General features: G+C 45.5%; 2 protein-coding genes across 7 annotated transcripts in view; both read right to left on the bottom strand.

The window, feature by feature from the left end:
- Positions 1-271: 271 nt before the first annotated feature.
- Positions 272-23352, bottom strand: part of PRDM11 (PR/SET domain 11) — a 46325-nt gene continuing 23244 nt past the window's right edge. For 3 of the 6 annotated variants that reach the window (XM_051620484.1, XM_051620483.1, XM_051620482.1), the window contains 3 exons: positions 8551-8738; positions 4805-5455; positions 272-3959 (listed from right to left, as the gene is read on the bottom strand). In XM_051620484.1, coding sequence (XP_051476444.1) covers positions 1795-3959; positions 4805-5455; positions 8551-8738 — 3004 coding nt within the window. In that variant the 3' untranslated portion in view covers positions 272-1794. Of the gene's footprint in view, positions 3960-4530; positions 5456-6231; positions 7390-8550; positions 8739-23352 lie in introns of those variants that run through there. The other 3 variants (XM_051620486.1, XM_051620485.1, XM_051620487.1) reach the window with 3 other exon arrangements.
- Positions 12598-17511, bottom strand: LOC127385109 (myb-related transcription factor, partner of profilin-like). Its single transcript, XM_051620488.1, has 2 exons — positions 17170-17511; positions 12598-15456 (listed from the first exon to the last, which is right to left on the bottom strand). The coding sequence occupies exons 1-2, from the start codon at positions 17495-17497 to the stop codon at positions 14957-14959; spliced, it is 828 nt and encodes a 275-aa protein (XP_051476448.1). The 5' UTR covers positions 17498-17511; the 3' UTR covers positions 12598-14956.

Here is a 23352-nt window from a genome sequence, read left to right as displayed (position 1 = left end):
GGTTCTAGAGATATCTTAGCACCAAGACCAAGGGCAGGGGAGTAACAGGAGAAAGGAAAGGTTCAGTGTTGCTGATACCACCATCATGTTTCCAAACAACACAGCTTGGCACAAAGCTCATCTCTCTGGGAGGTGAGAACATGTCGGCTTGGACACCTTCTCGACAACAGGTTCTCACTCCCATGATGATCTGGTCAGGTTGGTGCTGTCCATGCCACATCAGCAGGGCAAGGCACTAGCATCTGTGGAGTTTTTGCACCTTTTTTGTTTGTGTTTTTTTTTTTGTTGTTGTTGTTTGTTTTTTGGTTGTTGCTCTTTTTTTTTTGTGTGTGGGTTTTTTCTTTTTTCTTTTTTTTTTTGTTGTTGTTGTTTTCTTTTGTAACCTGAAGTGATATGGTGTGAATGCCTGGAGCTCGTTTACTTTAAAGGAATAAAAAAAAAGAAGAACCCCAAGCCCACAGAACAATCTCTTTGTGATTGAAGGTGCAAGTCCTCCACTCACATTTCAGCTGGACTCTGCATCCCTTCAAGAAAGGAAGAAGCATTTCACAGGAAGAAGCAGAAGACCCTTCCTGCTATCATCAGTCTGCTGTGCTGTGGAACATGTTATCTTGGTCACAAGAGAATACGTGAACCTTTGTAGGACATCATCACATGAATATACTCCAAGATAATCTTGCATTGATAGCTCCTGCTACCAAACTGCAGCAGGTTTTTCTTTCAGTCATTCCAAACAAAACAAAACAAAACAAAAACCCCACAACAATCTAGGATTATAAAGACATAGTATAAATAATGTAAATTAGAATATAATTTTTTAAGCCTTTGAATCTCTGCCTAGAGATGGCTCTTGACTCATTGGCTGTCTAGCTTCCACAGCAGCCCTGGTTTTGAATGAATAGTTGTATATATATATTTTTTTTTCTCCTACAATATAAAAATATAAATGCAAAAATTTCCCCCTGCCTTCTCTATTTTGCTATTTTATAGTCTGCACATGACATCATGTTATAATATATGTATGGTAGACTGGTACTACAGTTATCATAAAAGGAGCTGAAAGCCAAATATTACTCTACAGCCCAAAAGTATGGAGAACTGAGAAAGGGGCATCACAGTTTAGTGGAGGTGTTTGTTTCTAAATCAGAAGAAAAACCCCCAGCCTTTCCCTCCTGCCAGCAACCTCTGCAAGTAAAGAAAGCTCCTACTCAAGCAAAGAGAACTGGCTGGAGCTGGATAGCTGGAGGCAACATAAACGCACGGGATGCTCTGTCGGAAATTAGACATCTGACAGACATCAACAAAAGGCTCAAATGGCTCAATAACTGGACTCAACAACTGAAAGAGAGGCAGAGATTATAACTGAGAGGGAAAAACCAAACAAACAACCCCAAAACAAAACAACACAAAAAACCAAACCAACAAACCAATAACACACATACAACGAAACTGCTGGGAGGGAGGAGGAGGCTGACAAAGACCCGTCGTCTAGCTTATAGATCATTAGGTTTGAACATGTAGAGTATGGCCCCAGCACATGCTTCTACAGAATGAAATGTTGCCACCTACACTGCAGCTGCCATGGTTGGAGACACCAGTAAATGTCTAAACATGGTCTCAATCTTTAAAATTCTGCTTAGCTTCTATCAGACGCACATCGTCTTAACTTTTAAATTTTCAGTGTGGGTTTTTCCTTTATATATAATATATATATATTTTTATATAATATATCAAAGTTTAGAGTATAGATTTAAAAAAATTATTCAACAGCTTTCTGATCTGAGGCATTCCTTCCTAAATATCAGGGTAAAACTCAGAACCATGGTCCATGCTCTGCAACATGGGCTTCTGATCAAGAGATGACATCCTGCTCAGCATTTCGGCTGACAGCGCGTAACTATTGCCTGACTTCTCCTCAAACCAACTATCGAGCGCCCTTTTGCAATCAAAGCTGGCGATGGGCGGCCCGTTCACGGCAATCGTCAAGAGATCACTGAGCTGCTCCAGCGTCAGCCGAGAGCGGTTGTTTTTGCGCACTCTTTGCAGGGCACTGCGCCCCTTCTCACAGCAGGCTGATGAGGTGGGAAGGACTTTGAGGATCTGAACTACTTTATTTAGGAGGGGGAATCTCTGTTTGTATTTACAAATGTGACTGAGCAAGTCTTTAAAACCATTTTTGGTATAATAATCCACCTTGAGTTCTCGCCACTCCATCAGCAGGCTCCCTCGGGTGTCCATCCCCTCTCTGCAAACCTCTCTAGAAAATGATGGGACTGTCTCCAGGTGTTCAAATATCTGTACCATATCCTCTTTCCCATAGCTCATGAGCTCATCAGTGCTTCTGGGCCAAGCTGCAAGGTCAAATACCTGACAGGCCTTCACAAAAGTCCGGCTACGGGAATCAAACCTTTGGGCTAGGATCACCTGGGTCTTCTGGCAGATCTTTTCTCTGATTGACTGGAATTTGGCTTCAGCCACCCGTAGATTTTTCACAGCAATGCCATTAAAGCTTTCACGGAAGTTTTCCTCAAATTCCTGCAAGTACTCCCCGGGCGAGTCAGCTAGCCGGCTGATCTCCTGGATGGCCTCCTCTATTTTATCATCCACCTGCGACACAAGAAGGTACTCCCCCTGGAAGACGTAGGCGAGGCGTGAAAGCACAGCAATCACATCCAGCAGGAAGTAAATGAGTTTAATCGACTGATAGTCCATCAGGAACTGCAGGAGGGCCAAGGCAATGGCGGAAGCATCTGCCCTTTGGGTCTGGCCACTGACATCTTTGAGATGGGCCACAACCTCAAGGTAATCCTTGATTAGAGCATTGAGCACATTCTGCTCTCCAATGATCCACTTCACTGCTCGAATGTCCCCCAAGAACTCAGTTTCCTCACACAGAGTGGCAGCAGTGACCCTCAACTCACACATGAGTCGGGGAGAGTAACGATAGAAACTGAGCAGTTGCTTCAAATTGTTTTCTAGCTCCTCCAGGCATGGCAGTTCCTTCCCACTGATTGCATCCAAAATTTCCAAGTGGGGCCTGTGCACCATGAAGGGCAGGCAGAGAAGCCAGGGCAAGGTCTTTCTGATTGTCATGAACAAGTTGGCCCTCAGGCTGGCGGTAATGTTAGCACCATCCACTCCCAAGCCAATAGTTGGCTTCTCATCCTGCAATCGTATTCCCAAGCTGGAAAAAGCCCTGTCCAATGCTTGGAGGTAACTGTCTGTAGTAGAAAAACCCAGTTCCTGAAGAGACAAGAATTCAGTTGCTGGAGGCCCATCACTGCTCGTGTACTGTACATAAACCGCAACTGTGTCTGCAAGCAAGTCATCGCTCTGCCCATCCAGAATGATGCTGAGGAAGGGAGACTGTCGGATGCGTTCAACCAGGTCCTCTCGAAGGGCCCGGGCGATATGGTGGATTAAGATTTGGCAGTCTCCCTCGTTCATGTATTGATCCACCACCTTGAGTTCACACTTTCTCAGTAGTTCTGCCAGAGGCCGAAAGTCGTAGTACGGCCTGCCCTCCAGGGCCAAGTGGTAGGCTGTATTGAAGAGCAGGGTCATATTTCGGCACATCTCTTCTGTCTTCTCTGGGTGCATCCTGAGCTTGTAAAGCTGCAGGCACTTCTTGTGGAGGTTGCTCTGGCTGTGAAGCTTTATTGTGTGTATCTTGAACTGCTTTGAGCCAATGATGAAGGCTGAAGTCCGAGAGGATTGCACCGTGTACTGCCTACAGACGTGGCACCACATTTCATTCAGTGTCGGGGAGTACCGCAGAAACCAAAATTTTTTAAGCCACTCTTGCTTGAACCGTCGTATCCTCCGGCCTGTCGCAGAAGACATTTTGGAAGGCTCGTCTGTAGCAGCAATCATGTCATTGGAAACTGATTCATCAGCAGAATCCACCTCTTGGTCATCGTCCTCCATGATGGTGGGAACAGAGATGATGCTTTCTGAAGCTGCAAGAAAAAAAAAAAAAAAAAAAGGAAAAAAATTATGGTATATACGAAACTGCTGAGCTAGAGAAGCATCCTGCTGGTGACAGTAGAGCACTGGCTTACAAGCTGGCCACAAAATGCCTGCTCCTGCCCATAATGAACTATGTAAAATTAGAATAATTTCCCTTTGAAGGGAAAATACATCAATGTTTCTGCATGTGAACGTTGTCTCCAACATGCCTCAGTGGACAGCAAGAAAGGACACTACATCCTGGCCACTTGAACAATACACGGTGTGACCCAAATAGTCCCTTTGGTGAAGACTCCTGCCTGCTCAACAGCATGTTCCTGGAGGAAATGAAATGTATCTTCAGAAAGGGACACATGGTTGGGTTAAGGCAGTGGAGGAAACAGAGAAGGCTTTCCAACAAGGGACACAGCGGGACATTGTTTCATACACAAAGAGCGCACATTTCAGCATTTCCACAGACGCATTCAGCTTTTCTTGGTAGCCTGTGAGGCACTGCGGAGGGGCTTTCACTGAAAGAGAATGCATCAAAAATACAGCAAACAAACTGTCTGCAATGGAATGTCTTTTTTATTGGCAGTGCATTATCAATTACAATGGCAACAAATAGAGCAAGTTGTCATACAGAGTCTTTCCCAGACAGTGTTTTCCACTGTGTCCACAGCTGTATCAGCTCCGGTCCCAACCGGTCACAAAACCTGACAGTGAACTTTCCATGAAACCACATGTTCACCTGAATACTCAGAGCAATACACTTTAGATGGGTACAGAGCACACAGGCATCTCACTACTCTCCTTAGGCAAGGTTTGGAGAATTCTGTTACTTGGCAAGGCTTACCTGTGGGGTCTGAGAACTCTTGGAGCTCGGGTACCTGGGGCGGTAGCACAGGTGGCTCAGGTAACTTCCCAGATCTCAGCATGTCTAACTCGGCCTGCAGCTCCCGGATCTTCTTCTTCAGCCGGATGCAGTTGGGGCAGAAGGAGGTGGTGGGGATTTCATGGGAATTGCCTTGTGAAGAGGCCAGTGACAGCTCAGTTGGGCTGTCTGCTTTGAGTGACAGGGGCTCTTCTTCCTCATCTTCAAGGATGCCCATCTCTTTGGCTGAGCTGAAAGAGGAACCGTGGGGGACCTTCCATTCCCCCTCACTCCGGCTTCTGCTGAGATTCAGGGAGCTGTGCTGCATGGCACTGCCACACCTCTCAAAGATGTCTTCAGCCTGGTATTTAGATGCTTTTCTGATGGAAAGTGGCACAGTTGTTGCTAACTGGTTGTCTTCAAATTTGGCAGACTCCAAGGAAGCCTCTACAACATCTTTGAATATGAGATCAATCTTCTTCTTCTTTGTTTGGGGGTGGGATTCCCCCTCGTCACAGCTGCGCTTGTAGGGGCTCTTCCCTTGCTTTAAGGCAGTGAGCTGGAGTGGACCCCTCATGTCCTCTTGATTTTCCACATTCTTTTCTGACTTTTCCCTCTGCAACTTTTTGTCTCCTGGGAAGGAAAATGATGGGTGGGGATTATGACCAGGCACCAAGCAACATCCCTCAATCTAAAACTCAAATGAAAAAAGAACAAAAATGCAGGCTGAATCCCTGCTGGTCTGCATGTTGCGTTACAAACCAGGGAACTGACACAACTCAGTGGAAACCAAGGCTTGTGAGAGAAGGAGCCCTGCTAATGGGCACGTCTGCAAAAATAGAGACAATCCTGGGTAGCCACAGCGGAGTAGGACCCACGCACTTTAGAGAAGAGAAATTACAGGCAGCTTGTTTAACCTTTTAGGTATAACCAACCCGCGCTGGAAGAGGACTATGAGGTGAATGACTATGAGGTGAATGACTGATCATAGTGGAACCTAATGACCAAAGCCCAAGCACCATTTTGGCTGGCTGGAAGACCTGTGTCTGTTTTGACTTGGTAAAAGGTATCAAGTGTACAGCACTGCAGCGAGAGATTCGGACCATTTCATGACAACCCCAGTGCCTGTGCACAACATGGCACAAAGTTTGCAAGCCCCTTCCCTCTCGTTGTTTTTGGAGGCTGCTCCAAGTAAAAATAATTTGCACGCTTAAATCCCAAGGTACTTATTGTCAACAGAGCTACAACAGGTGAATGCCCTCTACAAAGATGGGACATCTAGCTTGTCCTGGTGGAGTCTAAGAGTGTGGCCATTCAGTGATTAAAAAAAAAAGGCAAAAAAAAAAAAAAAGCAACCTCATACAAATTATAATTTTCTTAAAATAAAGGGAATAGCCAGATTTCCTTACCTGGAAATTCAAAAGACGATAGGTTTGGTTCAATTTCCATCATTCTTCTATCTTGTAAATAACTTCAAGCATTGATGGCTTCCCAAACAAGACGCTGCTTTATGCTGATTTTTGGTTTTGTTTGCTTTTAAAGTGTATTCATGCTTTCATAAGAGTTACGGAGCAAAAGCTACCATTCCCTCTCTAAGGAGAGCAATGCTAAGAATGCAGAAAAGATGCAAGACTCAAAACAGTTAGAGTAAGGCACCATAAAAAAGGGCTGGCCTGAATGGCAGGGATTTTCACACCGGGTTTTCATGCCTGCTGGCAAACCCAACCTCTTATTGAGTCAATCCATAACAACAGATCTCATTTTTAATGCGTTGACAAGAATTTCTACAGAGAAACCTCTGACTGTCTCTTAGTATTTCCCTTGTTATGGATTGTAATGACTACTGGCAGAGATAGGGATTTAGAGAATGGATACTTCTTTTCAGTGATTTTTTCACCCAACCAACCAAGTGGTTTAGCCCTGTGGAAAAACTAAAACTCAGAAGATGATTTCTCATATTGGTCTCAACTCCATTGACGGGGTGGGTAAGACACTACCAACAGAAACAAAACCTGTGAACCATGTTGGTTTTTTAAGAGTTAACAAAGTGTGTTATTTCACTCAAAAGACTCCTCTGCAGGGGATTTGAAACCTTTTCAATAGAAAGTGACTCAACACATTTTGGTGCCGCTCCCTAACTGCCTCCCAGTGCCTTCCCAACTGAGGCTGCGATGTCTTGCAAGTCTAGCAACAGCCCAGGTGATGCTCCATTTTAACAACATCTCTGTGCTCCTTTTGTGAATGCAGGCTGAGCCCAGCTTGCTGCAGGCTGAGCTCACCAAGATGTCAGGGGTTTCTAGGATGGTCTCTGCAGCCATGTGGATCTCTACCTGAGCATATGGTAGGCTGTGGCAGGTCCTGAGGAGCCCAGAGGCAGATCTTCACCATGCTCATAGAGCAGAGCAAGCTGTAAATTAACATTTCAGCTCACACAAACCATGACAAGCAATGACTAAAGTCATGTGTGTATGGCAGGACAATTGTTCATAGCCTTGGTGCCCCCCTCAGAGCAGCTGCTCCAAGGGCACAGTCCTTTCCTTGCTGTATTTTCAGAAAGTACTAAGCCATGTGGACAACTAACATGAGCATGGGATGCAGCAAAATTACTGCAGCCTGTACCTCATCACTCAGTGATGTTTACTAACATAAAAAGCACATTCACACCAGTGTTAATTCAGAAGTGGGAATTGCCCAAGTACAGCCATCAAGATGTCACACTGCGAGCGCCTAACTCCAAGGTGATGGAGGATAACCAGCTTTATCAGGACATTTTGTCCACCCCATGATTAAAGAGGAGACACCTTTTACCAAGTCAAGGCAGCAACAGCAGCCGTGTAATAATATACATGGCAATCTTAATTAGACAGTTATTTTTAGCGTGGCTGCCTCTCTGAGGCCCTGCCATTCTGTGGCTGGGCCTGGAAAGAAACACCCTTCATTAACTTCAGGTCTCAGCATTGCATAGATGAATAGATGCATTAAGAATATTTGTGTTCCTCTAAAGCTTCCTGTACTGCTGACATTAGACTGACCTAAAGGACCGCTGGGTTTGTTCCGGCATGGCTACTCTTAAGATAACAATTTTTATCCAGGGAAGAATCAGTCTGACAAGTATAAAGCCTCCTGTACGTTGTACATGCACTCTAAGGTTGTGAGACTAAGGAGTCTCTAGCTGATGTCGCGCTGATCCCAAATTATTTTTCTGAAGAAAGAGGAGATAAATTAAGCAAGAAAAATGGACATACAAACACACCAAGGAAATCTCTCCTTCATATGCACACAAAACCAGCCAGAGCTCCCTCAAACAGGCTGCTCATAGGAGCCAGGGAAAGCAGCATGTTCAGAAGAAAAACCTAATGCCTGTCTGTGGGACCACCAGCTTGGCAATCTTCAGGCCAGAAAGTCTTGTGACAGAGGAGCTCTGTGATCCCTGGGCTTTGCATCAGGCCCTTGAAGCACACACACGACATGACACAACACGACACGTGACACGACACAACACAGCACAAATCTTTCTTTCATGATCTCTGTGACAGCGGTTATATTATTCTTCTTGTACACTCATCCATCCATGCCTTGCAGAGGTATCACCCAGAGGTGCTCTGCTCCTAGCAATGCAGCTCTCCTCGCACAGCCTGCGGGTCACCTACTTCACCCACTGCAATTGGTCCAACAAATATGGCAGCCCAAGGGGACCAGGGAAGAAGATGGAAAGGAAGGGGACTCACCGCTTGTGAGATTTCTGTTGATGGTCTCCTGAGACATACTATGCAACCGCTTCATATAATCCTCACTGTACCAGACCCGTAGCTTCTCCCCAGGGCAGATATCACGGCAGGCACGGAAGTAAATCCTCTCACTGTGCTGGAAGGCCATCAGGTTCTGCTCCCGCTCCTCCCGGGAGATGATCACGTACCTGAGGGCAAGATGACAAGGCAGGCATGAGGAATAAACTTTTTTCATGGGCCCCCCCTTACACCAGGAATGACAACCACAATGAAGCCAGAATGACCTTCAGAGAGAGCCATCAACACAGCCAGACTGGAAAGCATGGCGTTATAAGTAATGGTGTGCAAACTGCAAGAGATAAAGGACAAAGAGCATGGACACCCAGGGGACACTAAGCCAGTGGGTCCATTTCTGCTGTGGAAGGGATGACAGCAATGTACATCCAATCTGAAAGAGTATCTCTGCCAGTAATGGTAACACAGAAACACTGGTTTCACGGGCAGAATTTCTTTGCCCAGTGATGGAAACAAGTACTTCTGGATTTCCCACCATCACTTCAAATCCCAGGGTATCCTTCTTTGTTCTCAGGAGTATCCAGAATCTATAAGGGTTCCTCTGCCTGTCTCTTTCCCAAAATCACCATCTTCCTTTTCAGCAGAAACCAGATTTCCTTGCTTCTCTCCTGTCGGATGAGCAGAATTGAGATACTTAGGGCAAAAACAGGGGCATCTAATGTGGATGGGGATATTTGCTGGTTGTCCAAAAAGAAACTAAGGACATGATGGTACCAGAAGATTTTGCACTTGGGCATTCAGCAGAGTGTGACATAAAAAACGAAACAGCCTTGCAAGTCTCAGGAAAGTCCAGCACCATGTTGTGGGGATCTCCTGGCAATGCTGAGAGAAAGATAGCTTTCTGAGCATTGGTTTTATTTTCCTGACTTACAAAAGCTATTTTTCAGTTCAACAGAAATGCTTTCATTCACATTCCAAACAACTGGCCCTCTGCGCAACTTGGCAAGACAGATACACATAGTTAGGGTCATATTATTTAATCTCACACTCCCCATGTTCTTTCTAGAGGACATAGAAAAGGCTTGCTGATACTGATTCCAGCTGCAACCAACATGAGCTCGTAACACCTACCCAGGCCCTGTCATGGTACATACAGACCTACACGCAGAGCTGAACAGTTCACAGCTAAAAGCTTTTTCTTCTGTCACTTGCCTTTATTATTCAGCACTCCCTGCCCCAGTAACATGAATGAAGGTGAGCAACATATGGCTTCTTTGACATCTGCTCTTACTAGTCCTTGCCCAAACATTTCCTTATAGCTCAGAGGTATTTCTTCAGCTTAAGAAATCCATCAATGTTTCCTTGAATGCTCTCACCTTCTCTGGCCATGTGCATGCCCAGATAAAGACACAAGCCCACCTGCATGGGATCACACCAACTCACATATGTAAGGTCACAAACTTGGTGGAACCCCTCACAAGACACAAAAAAAGCCTGCAGTGTCTCAGATTCACCGAGGATCCAGCAATTCTGGCTTTAATGTTAAACAATGCTGCATGTGCCCACAATCAGCTGTATTTTTCCTGATGTGTGCTACCCAGGATGCTCCGCAATCTTTGGTAACTGTTTAATGGCAGGCTCTGGCACTGCCAAAATTACTGGAACATTTGCTTTTGTTAACCCTTATTTTACTTTTCATCATGAAACGACAGAACTTTTAAACACCAGTTTGCGAATTTCAGAAGGAACAGAGGCCTGGCCTGCACGGTGGGAAAGAGGTCCTGCAACAGCACCCAGCTAGCACTGCCAGCATGTCACTTCTGGGTGTTAGCAAGCACTCTGCAAAAGGTGTATCAGGCATTCAGACAACCACGTGACACACTACCCTTGAGATACAGCAATGTGATGTGGTCAGTCTGATGCTCTGCAGCACAGGAGATCCCCAGTCCAAGCAAAATGCCAGGATGCTTCCTAGCACCAGCTAATTAAGACCCTGCAGCTGCTCTGCATCCCAATGTACAAATATCAGCTGGAGCAGTTACAAGATCAGGCTGCCTCTGTGAAGGAGCCTGGTTACCTGCAGATTTACCACCCTGAAGTTACTCACAGCTCCTTAATACAGCATATAGGACCCACATCCCCACAGCCAGTGGCACTGAGGAATTCATGGGGCAGTGGCAGGATGGTTTGGTGCATTCCTAGCATACTGCATTTGACAGATTTAGGAAAGCCTCTAAAACACAACTTTGCGTGGGAAGGGGAGAGCCTCGTTGACTATTCCCACCAGGGCTCATTTTTATTATGAAGTATTTTATTAAGCATGAGCATGCTTTCTCCTGCCTCTAAAGCCCTCCAAATTTCTGCCTAAAAGTGTCCTTCAGCTCTGCTCTGGGCATCCTGTGGCTCCAGCTGCTCCGGGCGCGGTGGGGAGCGAGGAGCAGAGCACAGGCAGCCAGTGGGAGCTGCAGTGCTGCTGCAGCCTGCCCCTGGCCGCCCTGCCCCTGCTGCCAGCCAGCCCCCTGCAGGGACCCTGATGTCACCAGCAGGCATGGAGACAGCTCTTATCTGAGAGCTGTGGAATAATCCAGTCACAAACATGTTTCTTCACAGCTGCTGGCAGCTAGTAACTCGCTCACGCTCCTGGAGAGTAACCTTCACATCTGTGGTAGCTTCCTGTGGTAATGAAAATGGGGATGAGATCATCCACATAAATGAACACTTTTGAACCACTGCGGCCCAGCCCCAGCAGCACAACATTACACAGGTCGTGAAGGACTGCATAAAACCCAAATTAAACCTGTTAGTTTAAGAAACCTTGAGCCGCTGCACACCATGAGTTAGAGACAGGTGCTTTGCCAAGGACAGAGGAAGTCACTCCACAGAAGAGCAGCCTGCGCAGGGAGGCAGGGCACAAGCTGCCTGCTGAGGAGACGCTGCACCAGTCTGCCTTCACTGACTTAACTGTCCAAGGCTGAAACACCAGTGTCCTGAGCAACGTTTCCTGTGAAGGCTGGAAAGCGGCCAGCCCCTCTGTGATGCCAAACACTCAAGCTGAATGGAGGCAAAGAGGCTAGCTTGTTTTGGGTGCCCAGAACAGGCATGGCTATGCTGACAAAAGCACTGTGTGCAGCTAAGGATGGCTTCACTTGCACAATGGGTTTCCCAAGGGACTGCCAGGCCCAGGGGAAAAATGGGGTTGGGACTGCCATTAGAGCAGACCCCGTCACCCAGAGGTGTTCCCATTCCTTGCAGACAGGCATTGCCACCAGCTGCAAATGGGTCATTTCATGTCCTGCTCAGTCCCTGGGAGGAGCCAGGCTCAAGACCACTACTGCACCTGTCTGCCTAGGCTACTCAGGACCAGCCATTGCACAAATGGAGACCATTTACATCCCATTTGCAGCTCTTAGATCAAGCCCATGGCTGCTGGAGGAACAGCTCCTTCTTCCACAGGGACACCTTTCCCTTTATTTTTCTATCTAGCAGCAAAAAAAACATCCCTGGATTCCTTTTTTCTAAGCCCACTCAGGACACCAAACTGCCAAGTTTTGGGATGAGCATTCCCAGTGAGCATGCCCAGAAAAATGTCAAGGTATTATTTAGCAGCTGGGTCTGTTCCACCCTAGGAGGGTAACAGACCAGCCAGGAGACAGCAAGGAGGGAGGAGAGCTCCACAGCTGGAGGAAGGCTCAGGCTTCTGCCTCCCCCTCTGCTCTAGGATTTGCCTCATGCCTCCCCCCTGCCTGCTAGCCCCTCTGCTTCTCACCCTCCAGCTGGCCCTGGGGGGACTCTGTTGACTGCAGGAAAAAGGCCACTGGCCCTTCTCAAATCAATGTTGGGTGCAGAGCCAGGGCAGGAGATCCCGAAGAACAGAGCTGCCACCAGCCCAGGCAGACACCACAGGGTGCCATACCCACAAACCCTGCCTCAGGCTCTCTGATGCCAAGTGCCTCCAGGAGACTCTGTGACAGGCTTGTTACCAGTTCAGGCAAAAATTGTATGAGATAAACAAATGACTCAACAGCAGCTGTGTTAAAAGCATTACATATTTATTGCATTATTAACAAAAATACTTTTAAAGATAATTTTTTCAGCATATACAAGACATGGAGATACTGGGGTTGAGCACAGCTGTTTGCTTTGACACTGGCACTTACTTCAACAGACAGTTAACATGATGGGGTGCAGGAGGAGGTATCCTTTGTGAGCCAGTACAGAAAAGCCACTTCACTGAGGGGTCTACACAGGGCCGGAGAAACAGTCCCAGATCTGGGCCAATCTGTAATAGTCCACAGAGGAAACTAAGGGAAACATCAGGCAGTTAATAATACAAGCTCCTTTCGCCTGAAAAAAAGTCCAGCCTTTGGGGTTTGTTTTTAAGGCTGCACATCCTCCACAAGGATTCTCATTCTAAATGCGTCAGTGTGGGCAACCAATGGTAGCGATGATGCCAACTCCCTCCAGCACCCAGCAGCTGTGGGAGTCTCCTCCTCTGCAGACCTGAGGGTTCCCAGAAAGGATCTCCCTGAACCACATCAGAGGAGATAATCCTATCAGTGTATCCATGGGAGAATATCAGCAGGGACCACATATTATAAAAATACAAAATACTACTTGTAATATGCTGTAGCAGCAGCACTATATTGACCCAGAAAGCTTTTAAAACATATCACCATTTTTTCAGTTCTCTGTGATTCATAAATTAGATCCACTTCTACCAGATTTCCCTTCAGCTGAAGAGAGACTATGACTTCTGCAGAATATGGATGTTACAACATAAGTATAATGACATCCTCAGGTGAGTGAGTACTGCTCTGGTCTGGCACCAGCACAAGGAATGTCCTCTGCATGAAACCAGCATGGGTCATTCCTCAGAAAGGAGGTTTTTCTCCTTGCCAGACCTTCATTGGCCTTTCACCACCTCCCTAAAAATAAATTACTTGAATTAGAATTACAGAACAATTAAAAAGGAAAAGCATGTCAGGAATGCCTGACCCACCAGACATACAGTGAACTCTCCAGAAGAGAAGCTAGTGCACTATACTGTCAAAGGACAGGCCAGACAGATTAAAGATCCTTCAAGATCACATAAAACATACCAGCCTTCTGCTATACTGCACTGACTACACTCAATTCCCACTGAATTATATGGCTTTTGGCCAAGTCTGTAGCCCAGACATGGCATGACAGTGTGCATTCATATTAACTTGAATAGTTTCCTGCAACCCACCTCCCCATCCAGTAGGACCTTACAGAGAGCAGCAACATGCTGTGGGTAAAACCTTGGCCCTTTTCCCTCTAGAAGAATATAATGATAATGGTCCAGGTGTTCCCAGAGATTGGCGAAGCATGCCAGGTGCAGATGTGCAAATCAAGAAGACAGATATTTTGTAAAAATGCTGCCACCTATGTTATCACCACCTGAGGTAACATTATTAAAGCCTAGTTTCAGAATCAGGGTTGTACATGGGAATCTCATGCAGCACTAGAACAATTAAATTTTTGTAACCCAGTTCTTCCTGCATCTGTATGGGGAAAGAAAGCAGTTCAAAACAAACATGCCTAAGATTTTAACCTATATAGATGTGAATTTACATTGTAAACTCTTCATGATACGAGAACAAAGTACAGATCCCAGCCTAAATCACAATGAGTAAGTGCAGTCTAAAACTACAGAGTGCTCAGACCTGTCTTCCTGTTCTCAGCACTGTGCCTTCTTCCCTTCCCTGCACAAGCTCTGCTTTTACACCCCTCTCCCCAAACCTGTGCATAAGTCACATTAAGCCTGCATTGCCCATTATTGCTGAATACAAGATAAAAATAACGAGCAGCAAGAGTCTTTAGAGACAAAGTTGTATCCCTGCACAGTGCATATATTAATTTGCAGGAAGATGATGGGAAGGTAGTAGTAGGGTAAATCTGTGGGTTGATTGCAAAGGGAGCTCTGTTGTAAACTGCCTCAGTAAATAATGTTTCAAAGGCACGAGAAGAAATCAAGATATTGATTCCTATTGCATCTCTTAGCTTATAGAGCCTTTAAAGCATGGGGATGGCAGTGAAAACTACTAATCTCTGTGAACAGAAAGGTGTCCTACATCCCAAGCTTTATAAGATTTGAGATTCCTCTTTGCCATTGCAGAGGACCAACCCTACTATTCAGCTGCCAGAATTCATACTGCTCTGTTAGCTAGAGGAGGATGGATGGATGGGTTGGGGTGGCTGTTGACCTTCCCCACAGAGTACCAACACACGTGAAGAGGCCAGGTGAACATGCAGCAGCTCAGGAAGGGGCACCCTTCTTTTTACTTTATATGAAGCAGGCTAAAAATGGGGTCCTCTCTTTTGTGACCTGATAGTCCATGCAGGAGCAGTCTGTTTTGGGGGATTTTGGTTAAGACTCTGCACTGAACTCAGGGGGCTGTTCTGAACATGCTGCTTGCAGAAGACACCCCTGCATGACACTAGACTCCTGTATTCTATGGAAAGCCTGGACCCCATCACAGATTTCTGATAGGGTCTGGCACATCTGTCCAACCTGGCTGGTGAGGTCAGCCATCCTCGGACTGATGACATGCATGCTGTCTGCCATGTCTCTGTGAATAGCCACCAGAACGGCCTGAACAGGTCTGTTTGCTGTGCGTGGGAATGAAGAAGCTGGCGACTGAAGCTGGAGAGGGGCGGACTCCTTGTGCGGGGGTCTGCAGGACGAGGTGGTGTGTGGGGATGGATGGTGCAGCTCCTGCCTTTGGCTGGTAGCTTCTGAGTGCTCTGATGAGGAAGAACTGCGGAGGAAGGAAGACCCAGAGAGCTGGCTGACTCCTGCACTGGCCCTCTGCAGCGATGAGAAGCAGTGCTCCCGAGAAGTGCCTGGCATCTCTTCATCTTCATCAGCTTAAACAGAAGAGGAAGTGGGAATTATTAATATGAAATCCTGTACAATTCTGAATTTTGTTTCATGGTATCTCAAATCACATTGAAAAAAGGGTTTCCCCTCCCCCCAGGTCTGCCAGATGAGACAAGCCTGTAGCACCTCATGTGTAACTCAACATGCAGGTGCTGCAATGTTGGCAGCTGGCTGACAAGCTTAGTCATAAGAGGCCTGAAGAGTGGAAGAACCCAGTCAGCTGAGGGGGAATCGAAGCTGACATGGTATCCTGTACATAACATTGCTCATTACTAGAATATAAATCCATTTCAGACAGTAGCAATGATTCCCCTTCCCCAACAGCATAAATAGCTAGAACTCTCCAACATTTTGGAGGGAAAAAAGGCTCCTGGCCCTTGGTCCAGTCTCAGAACACTCTGACATGTTTGGTTCCTCATGCTCCCATGGCATTTTTTACATCCACTGCACTGAGAAAAACACAGACGCAGTATTTGCTGCTCACAAAGTCTTTACTGCAACACTACTATGTGGCTTGGCATCACTAAGATAACCAGGCAGTCAGGCACGGCAGCAACGGGACCTGATATTAATTGGATAAGTATACTTGATGCAAAACCAAAACCAAAGCAAAAGACCATGGGAAAGTTCTCATTAGTCTGATAAAGACCTAGTGATGTGCCAGTTCATGGCTACAGGCACATCAAGACTACGAAGTGACAACAGTTCACTTGCTGCAGCTGCCCATTATCTCCTTGCATGCGCTGTACTCATTTCACCTCTGAAGTAGTGCAACTGGCTTCCAAGACTGATGCAAAGAATGACCAAGTCCCACTTTGTCAGTTCTTGAAGACTTTTGTCCTTGCTTTCCAACTAACAATATTACTTCACATGTGACATTAGACCGAATGTAGTAGGAAAGTGCCACCCATGAAGCGTATCGCTAAATGCTCACTGACTGAGAAGCTGCACCTCCACACAAGACAACTGTATGTCTGCAACTGAGGAAAGCACCTGCAAAAAGCAGCTTGTGGTTCAGCACTGGGAGGTGTCACAGAATTGTGGTGCAGGAAGATTAACTTAAAAAGCAGGGCCAGGAGGTTCTTAAAAAAACAGTGAAGAAAGGAGTAATTATCATCTACCTTTTTCACAGCTCTTCTGCTGAGCCTTCAGACCACTAATGAGAAATCGTTACTGGCCTGGCCTCAGACCATTAACACCAGTGATCACTGAGTCTCTCCAACATCCCTTGTGGAATGGTTACCATGGATGGTTACCATGCAGTGACTGGCAAATGATCCTCAGCTTGACAGCACTACTGTTCATTGGGACGCATGCAAGATGAAGAACTCTTAATTCTTTACACACACTTTTTCACAGACCAGACGTAGCTGCACTTCAACTACCAGTGTTCCCTCACTTGTAGCATTACTTCAGACTTATGATCCATTAAGAAGGTGGCATCTAAACAATGCCTATACTTAGAAGACAGTATGGAAAAGGCCTAGATAAGCAGAGAAAGAAGATGATGTTAACCTGGAGACAGCTTTCCCTCAATCCATCTCATGATCCCAGATCACTCCATGATAACCTGAGCAGGCAGTCTTGAAACCAAACACAGCAGTAGGACCTGGCTTGACAGGCAAGCCAGCATCTCACAAAACACACAATGCTCTTCTGGTGTCAAACTGAGATATATAACATAAGGCAAAGATACTTACAGCTTGCTGACAGGCTGTCAACCACATCCACATCCGCTGTTTGGAAGCCATGCATCTGGTGTGATGAATGCAGCGTTGACTCGATGGCTCTCTCCTGGGCGGCCAGGACGATGGTTGCGGGCTGCCCTGGGCTGTCAGGGCTGGCAAGGGACTTCTGCATGAATGCCAGTTTGTCCTTAGTCCTCCTCTTCTTGTTGTCCCATCTGTGTTTAATGTCTTTTACAGAGCTGGGGACCTGGCTGACTGATGAGATCTGCCTGGCTATGCCTTCCCAGATCTTGTCACCATCAGCATGGGATAGATGCATTGTCTCCCTCCCAAACAGCATAGCTTCATCTTAGGTCACCTCAGTGACCAGAATCTCCAGTTCTTCCTTGGAAAACTTGGGCTTCCTCTTTCGTTCAGCCACGTTCCTTGGGTTGAACGTCCCACAAAGCACAAATGGATAAAAGGAAATCAGTGCAAAGCACCCCCCTGCATCCAACCACTTGGCCAATGAAGCATTGGGGCAGAGGAGTTTGGTGGGATCCAGCTCCCCTCACCCACAATAACCTCTCAGTTTTCTCAACTGCACCATGAAAAGGCAGCCATTTTGTTTTTAAGAGGCAATTTTCAAACCTTAAGAAAAAAAACACCGAGCAACGAAGGAGCCTTCTCAGCTTCACAGTTAAAATGAAATTTTACACTTTGTCTGATGCCCTGACTTGCATCTGAGAATTTCAGTACAGCCTCATATCACTTGCCACAGTTTGTGCACAGAAAAAGGTGTGAGAACTTACAATCAAGTTGATGAATTAGCTTCTAAGGTGACATTGCTTGAAAATGAGTTCTTGAGGAAACCTAGAGGCCTGAAACGTATATTATTGTTCTGCCTAGCACAACATGCAACGGAAACTTCTACATCACCCTTTCTGTTAAAACTTGCAGGATGTCACGCAGAGGCTGCATCAAATCACATTTTTTTCAAGGGAGGAAGATTTTTACTAGACTCATGGGCAACTTCTGCAACTCAGTTTTCCTAAGGAAAAGTCTTTTCTTCAACACCAGGAGTACTGCACATCCAACATCTGTCTGCTTCACAGCAAGCTCTTGTTTTGCCCAGAAACAGTTGCTGTTTCCCATTGTTCTCAAAAGGAATGAGGCCACCCACTTGTTTTTCCTGGCTAGGCTTTGGTGTCACTGCTACTGAGAGGAGCCTGCACCCAGTTTCTGGTGCTCAAAACAAACAAGTCTTAGCCTCAGCCTATTGAGAAGAGGCAGCCATTCTGAGAATGAGCAATTTGGTCCAAAGGGAAGGGGCATTATTTTTTCCAGCCACAGCCAAAGGAAACTTTAAAAATAAACAAAACATTAGTGCTAACTATATTTTCATTGGGGGCAAAAAAAAAGCAGCAGCAGCAGCCCTATTCAATAGGAAATGAGAAAACAAACTGTATGAACATGGAGTTTTGCAAATAAACAAGGTGAGATTGTGGACAGGGAAATAATCTGCAGCCTGGGCAATACACATGAGTACAAGCATGCAGAACATGCAGAACAACATGGAAAAAGATCAAGAGGCCACGGAAGAGCAGGCTGCAGGGAAAACCTAAGTGTATGCCTTGATTTGAATTATTTGAATTATATTTATATATATATATGGTTATTCTAGTGCTATACATTACAAAAGGCTGCTTTTACACATCTTCAAACAATTAAAGCAGGGATGTTGGGAACTTCTTTGAAAGAGATCAGCCTTCTTGGTGCTCATGTCATATAGTTCATAAAGTTCTCAGAGGGAAATTTGCATCAGCATGGAGTTATGGCAGAGAACACAACACTCCTCTGAGGTAGAAAACTTCAGTGTTATTACAAATTGCCTCAAAAAGCTATCACTACAACCCTAGGAAATCACTGTTTAAAAAGGATATTAATATATAATATAAAAGAAATAAGACATCTTAATGGTTAGGACACCGAACAACTGCAACTTTGAAGTGACATCCTGGGAGGGAAAACCTATTGGCTCCACTATGTGTTAATCTTCTTCCTGCTTATGGTTCCAAATTAAATGAAACCAAAGATGCTATCACTAGTAGAAAGCATCTTTTCTTTAATTTAATTTGGGACCTATTGTTAGTATCTTTGCAACATTAGGGGAATGAACTCTGGCTGGGATGGCTTTGTCCCTCCTCTTTCAAAAAATTACATTTAATCCTAGAACCCTGGCTGAATGCCCTATCTCTTGCAGGCAGACTGTAGCCACCCCAAAATACATTCTGCAAAGTTGGCATAAGCAAATACATTTGTCCCACATGCCCCACATTTGTGACAGCCCTTCTGGCACCTTCTCAGAGATGGGGTGCCTTTCAGCAGTGCCGTGTCTCAGCAGAAGAGAGGTGGTTTGGGACACACCCATGTGAAAGGTGCTTGCTGGTTGCAGCCTAAGAAAAACCTACAGAAAGGCAGAGCGGCCCGTGTCAGATGTTGTCTAGTTTCCCCTTAGTGCCATTACCATGAATCTCACTGACACTGCTGCCCTCCATCGGGGTAAGTGTCAGAAGCTGTTAACCTCAGTTAAAGCTGGAAATCCAGTAGAAATGCTGCTCGAATCCAGGCCACACACAGGGAGAGCTGGGAGCTAAGTGCACAGATGCATTTCACTGGGACAAACATAGATGCATACTTGAAATACTGTTCTGGTGAAGCTTCATTTATGGCGGGACAAGAGTGTTTAGGGAAGATGGTAGTGAAGTGATAGAGAGCAAACAAAGCCCTTGCTACACTGACCTCAAGGAAAAAAGAAACAGCAAACAAACTCAGAAGTAAAATGGAGCTCTCCCAGCTGAACATTGGAAGAAGGGAAAAGGCATTGAGCAAGGAAACACTTAAGGTTTGATTTCTATCACATTCAGCAAAACTGGGTTACATGTACAGTCTCTGCAGGTACCCACCACAGTAGAGTATCACCAGTGCCTCCATGTGGTGAAAATGAAGTTCAACCGACAAGCTGCTCTGGTGAAAAGGAGAAACTGTATTTTGCAAAGGGCCACAGGGTAGCGTGAGCTTGAAGAATATAACTCTCTCCAGAGCTGCTCAGAGACACTGGCAGGTCAGGAAACCTCCGCTCCCTCTTCTCCACTTGAACCTATGGCTGCTGTCACTAGCAAAGCTGTATCGATAGAGAATTAAAGCCCTTCTTGCTCCCTTGACTGGGTATCCCATCAAGTGCACTTAGGATGACCTCTGGTAGACCTGGATTTTTTTATTTCAGGATTTTCACTCATTTGCTCCAGCATTACTTGGGTCAAAACTATTTAAGATAACTTAAGTATTCTAACAGCAAACTCACCATGCAAAAAGTAATGAGTTCCGGCCAGTTTTAATCATGAATTCAAGTAATGTTAGGTTCCCAGCAGGCACATTAGCCTCCTCCTTATAAAAATGCAGACAGTGTTACTGTTAGAGAGATCGCTCTCCTTTCATGCGTTTCCTCTAGCATGCAAGGTGTCCCTAGGAATAGTCACTGATATTTGGAGGTACCTCTCTGAGGATGCTGTGTGGGTATTACCCTACTCCAGAGGTGCTCCAGCTGTGAGGCTGTGAATTGACACCTCAGCTCAGGTCATTGTGAAGGTGCAAGACAGAACACCTATCCCTTTAAAAACACATAGGATGTTGTAAACTACATGAACAGTGGGCACATAATTATCACCCCACAAAGATTATCAACCTAAACAAGCACAGAACCAAGCATGTAACTTTTCCCTGGGCTCTGAAGCAGTTTTGTTTTTTTACAGGGATCACAGCCCTGCAGTACTTCAGGATCCATTTGCTCTGGGTAAATTTCAGTCTGTAACAAATAAAAACACTGGCTTCACTTGCTGCAAGGCAACAGAGACCGGTTTATGAAGTTCAACAGAATTACATGTGCATAGGCTGGTGGTGGCTTTTACTCCCCTTGAACACATGGGAGGACACAGTAACCCTGACTTAAAAAAAATTATTATTTTAAAATGGTCTTGTAAAGCCAAAACAGCAGTTCAGTACTTAAATGATCTACTGATCCCACTTTGAGCAGGCTGTTGGAGCACCTGACCAGAGCTCCCTTCCAAGCTCTATTTCTGTATGAATCAAATGGCAAACGTCTCCACTATAGTGAGATACAGGAAGACTAACAGAACAGTCTTGCTCCCCATGACCTCTTTGTCACTACGTTTGTAGGGGAAAGGGGGCAGAGGACGAGACAAAGGAGAAAGAAGTGGGGAAGTTTTGCACCAGCTTTTTTACATGGGCTGAAAGGATAAATTTTAATTGTGCCAAAAGCCTGAGAGCTCAGGTACATGCATATAAGAGGGGATACAGACTATACATGCCCACAATAGCCTAGAAACCCCACACGTGGTGCACTTCACTCCAACAGTTCAGTTAGGCACCACCCGTTTGCTGGTACTTCCTACCTTGCACCTCAGTCAGGGCCAAGTGATAGATACACAGAGGGATGTTTCCTGGACTTCATGTATTACTTTCATTTTTTGATCAGATCCTTTTTTTTTTTTAAAGGTCCCCAGCAACTGAGTAACAGAATTTCCTCAGAAGTAACCATGAACAACAGCTTGTTCAGTGTCATCTTTCACTAGCCCTAAGAACTCCCATCAGCAGCAGTTTATGGTTTGTGTCCAAGAAAGCACCAGTTTTACTTGAGGTCTGCTGCGATCCATGGTAACTGGACACCCTGAGCCCCCAGAAAATTTAAAACAGAGGAAGAGGTTTGCACACATCCCTGCAGGTCAAAGCCATCAAGTTTCATAAAGTATTGGAAACAACAGTGCTCTACTCTGGACGCATTATTCTTGTGCCAGCAGCCAGCTGAAAAGAACATGCTCTCAGCATCAGGAGTCTGTCTTGACTGACTGACTGATGAGGGAAAGGGCAAGAGGATGTTACCACTGCCATGCCATCTGCTACGCTTCACACTCCTTCCTCCCTGTCATCCACTGCCCTGGGTAAACAGTGTCTTAAAATTAAACCAGAAAATGCTGCAGTGTACACACTGTACTCAGTGGGAACATGAAAATGGACTCAGATGTGGTAGTCAAACAACAAAAACAATAGCCAGATCTACAAGAAGAGAGAGGAGTCAGCCCAAGCTGCCCTCCCCATGCCATACCCACCTACCCAGAGGGTGAGTAGATCTGCTTTGCAAAGCATTCCATCTGTGAGTGATGGCAAAGAGCACCATCTGAAAAACAAAAAGAGCGCTGTCTACAGCGTCCTGGAAGTACAGTTTCCGTGGGTAATTTCCATGATAGGTAATGCCCTAGCACAGGATATCGAGTGCACCTCTATTTGAAAGCTGCTAACAAACAAAACCAAGATTTCTGGAAGACCACTATCTCCACTTGAACCGGCAGTCAGACTCAACATAATACTGCTATTAGAAGCAATTTTCAAGAGTTAAAACCAGAAAGATCAGTAAGACCAGTATAGCATGCACAGGTCCTTTGATACACACTTTCCTCAATGCGCTGCAAACATCTCCTTTCCCCAAAATCATAACCTCCTTGCCTTTCAAGGTTGTCCTGAACGGCGCAGACCACACTCATCTAGAGTTTTAACCATGGCAAATGGAAGTTTAGACAAGAATATTCTGTTCTTTTGTACTGGGACAACGAGTAGTCCCCATTTAAATCCAGACATCAAGCTTATGTTCATGTAAGTAGGATGAGTCCATCATAGGATTTTAGCTTTCCAAGACTCTTTTCCCTTAGCTTCACTGACATCCAGACCACTTGATGATCTGGATCTAAGCAGAAAAATCTCACTCTAATTTTTGAACTTTGCATTCTTTATTTCAAAATATATGTCCCCCTACCTACCTGTCCACTGTAGCACTGCTTCTTTTTGGAATGACAACTCCAGCCTCAGCTCAGGTCTAGAGTTTTCTCTCATCCAGTAGCAAACAACTGTAACAGCTGGAATTCTTGCAGAAAAATGGGATCTTTTGCTGAACTTTACAAATGTGTCAGAGCAGCTGCTACCCATCTAAGATTCCCCTGGAGCAAAAGTGTTGCAAACCCAATTTGACCAGGTAGGTCAGTCTCTCACCTACCTGTACTTCACCCTCTCTCTTCTCCTACTGAATGACAAGTGAAAATCCTAGACATCCAGACTAACAAGGCAGTTAATTCCCACACTGTTATA

Source organism: Apus apus, chromosome 5 (genome assembly GCF_020740795.1).
Source record: "Apus apus isolate bApuApu2 chromosome 5, bApuApu2.pri.cur, whole genome shotgun sequence".
Lineage (NCBI taxonomy): Eukaryota > Metazoa > Chordata > Aves > Apodiformes > Apodidae > Apus > Apus apus.
This window is presented reverse-complemented; position numbering and strand designations above follow the sequence as displayed.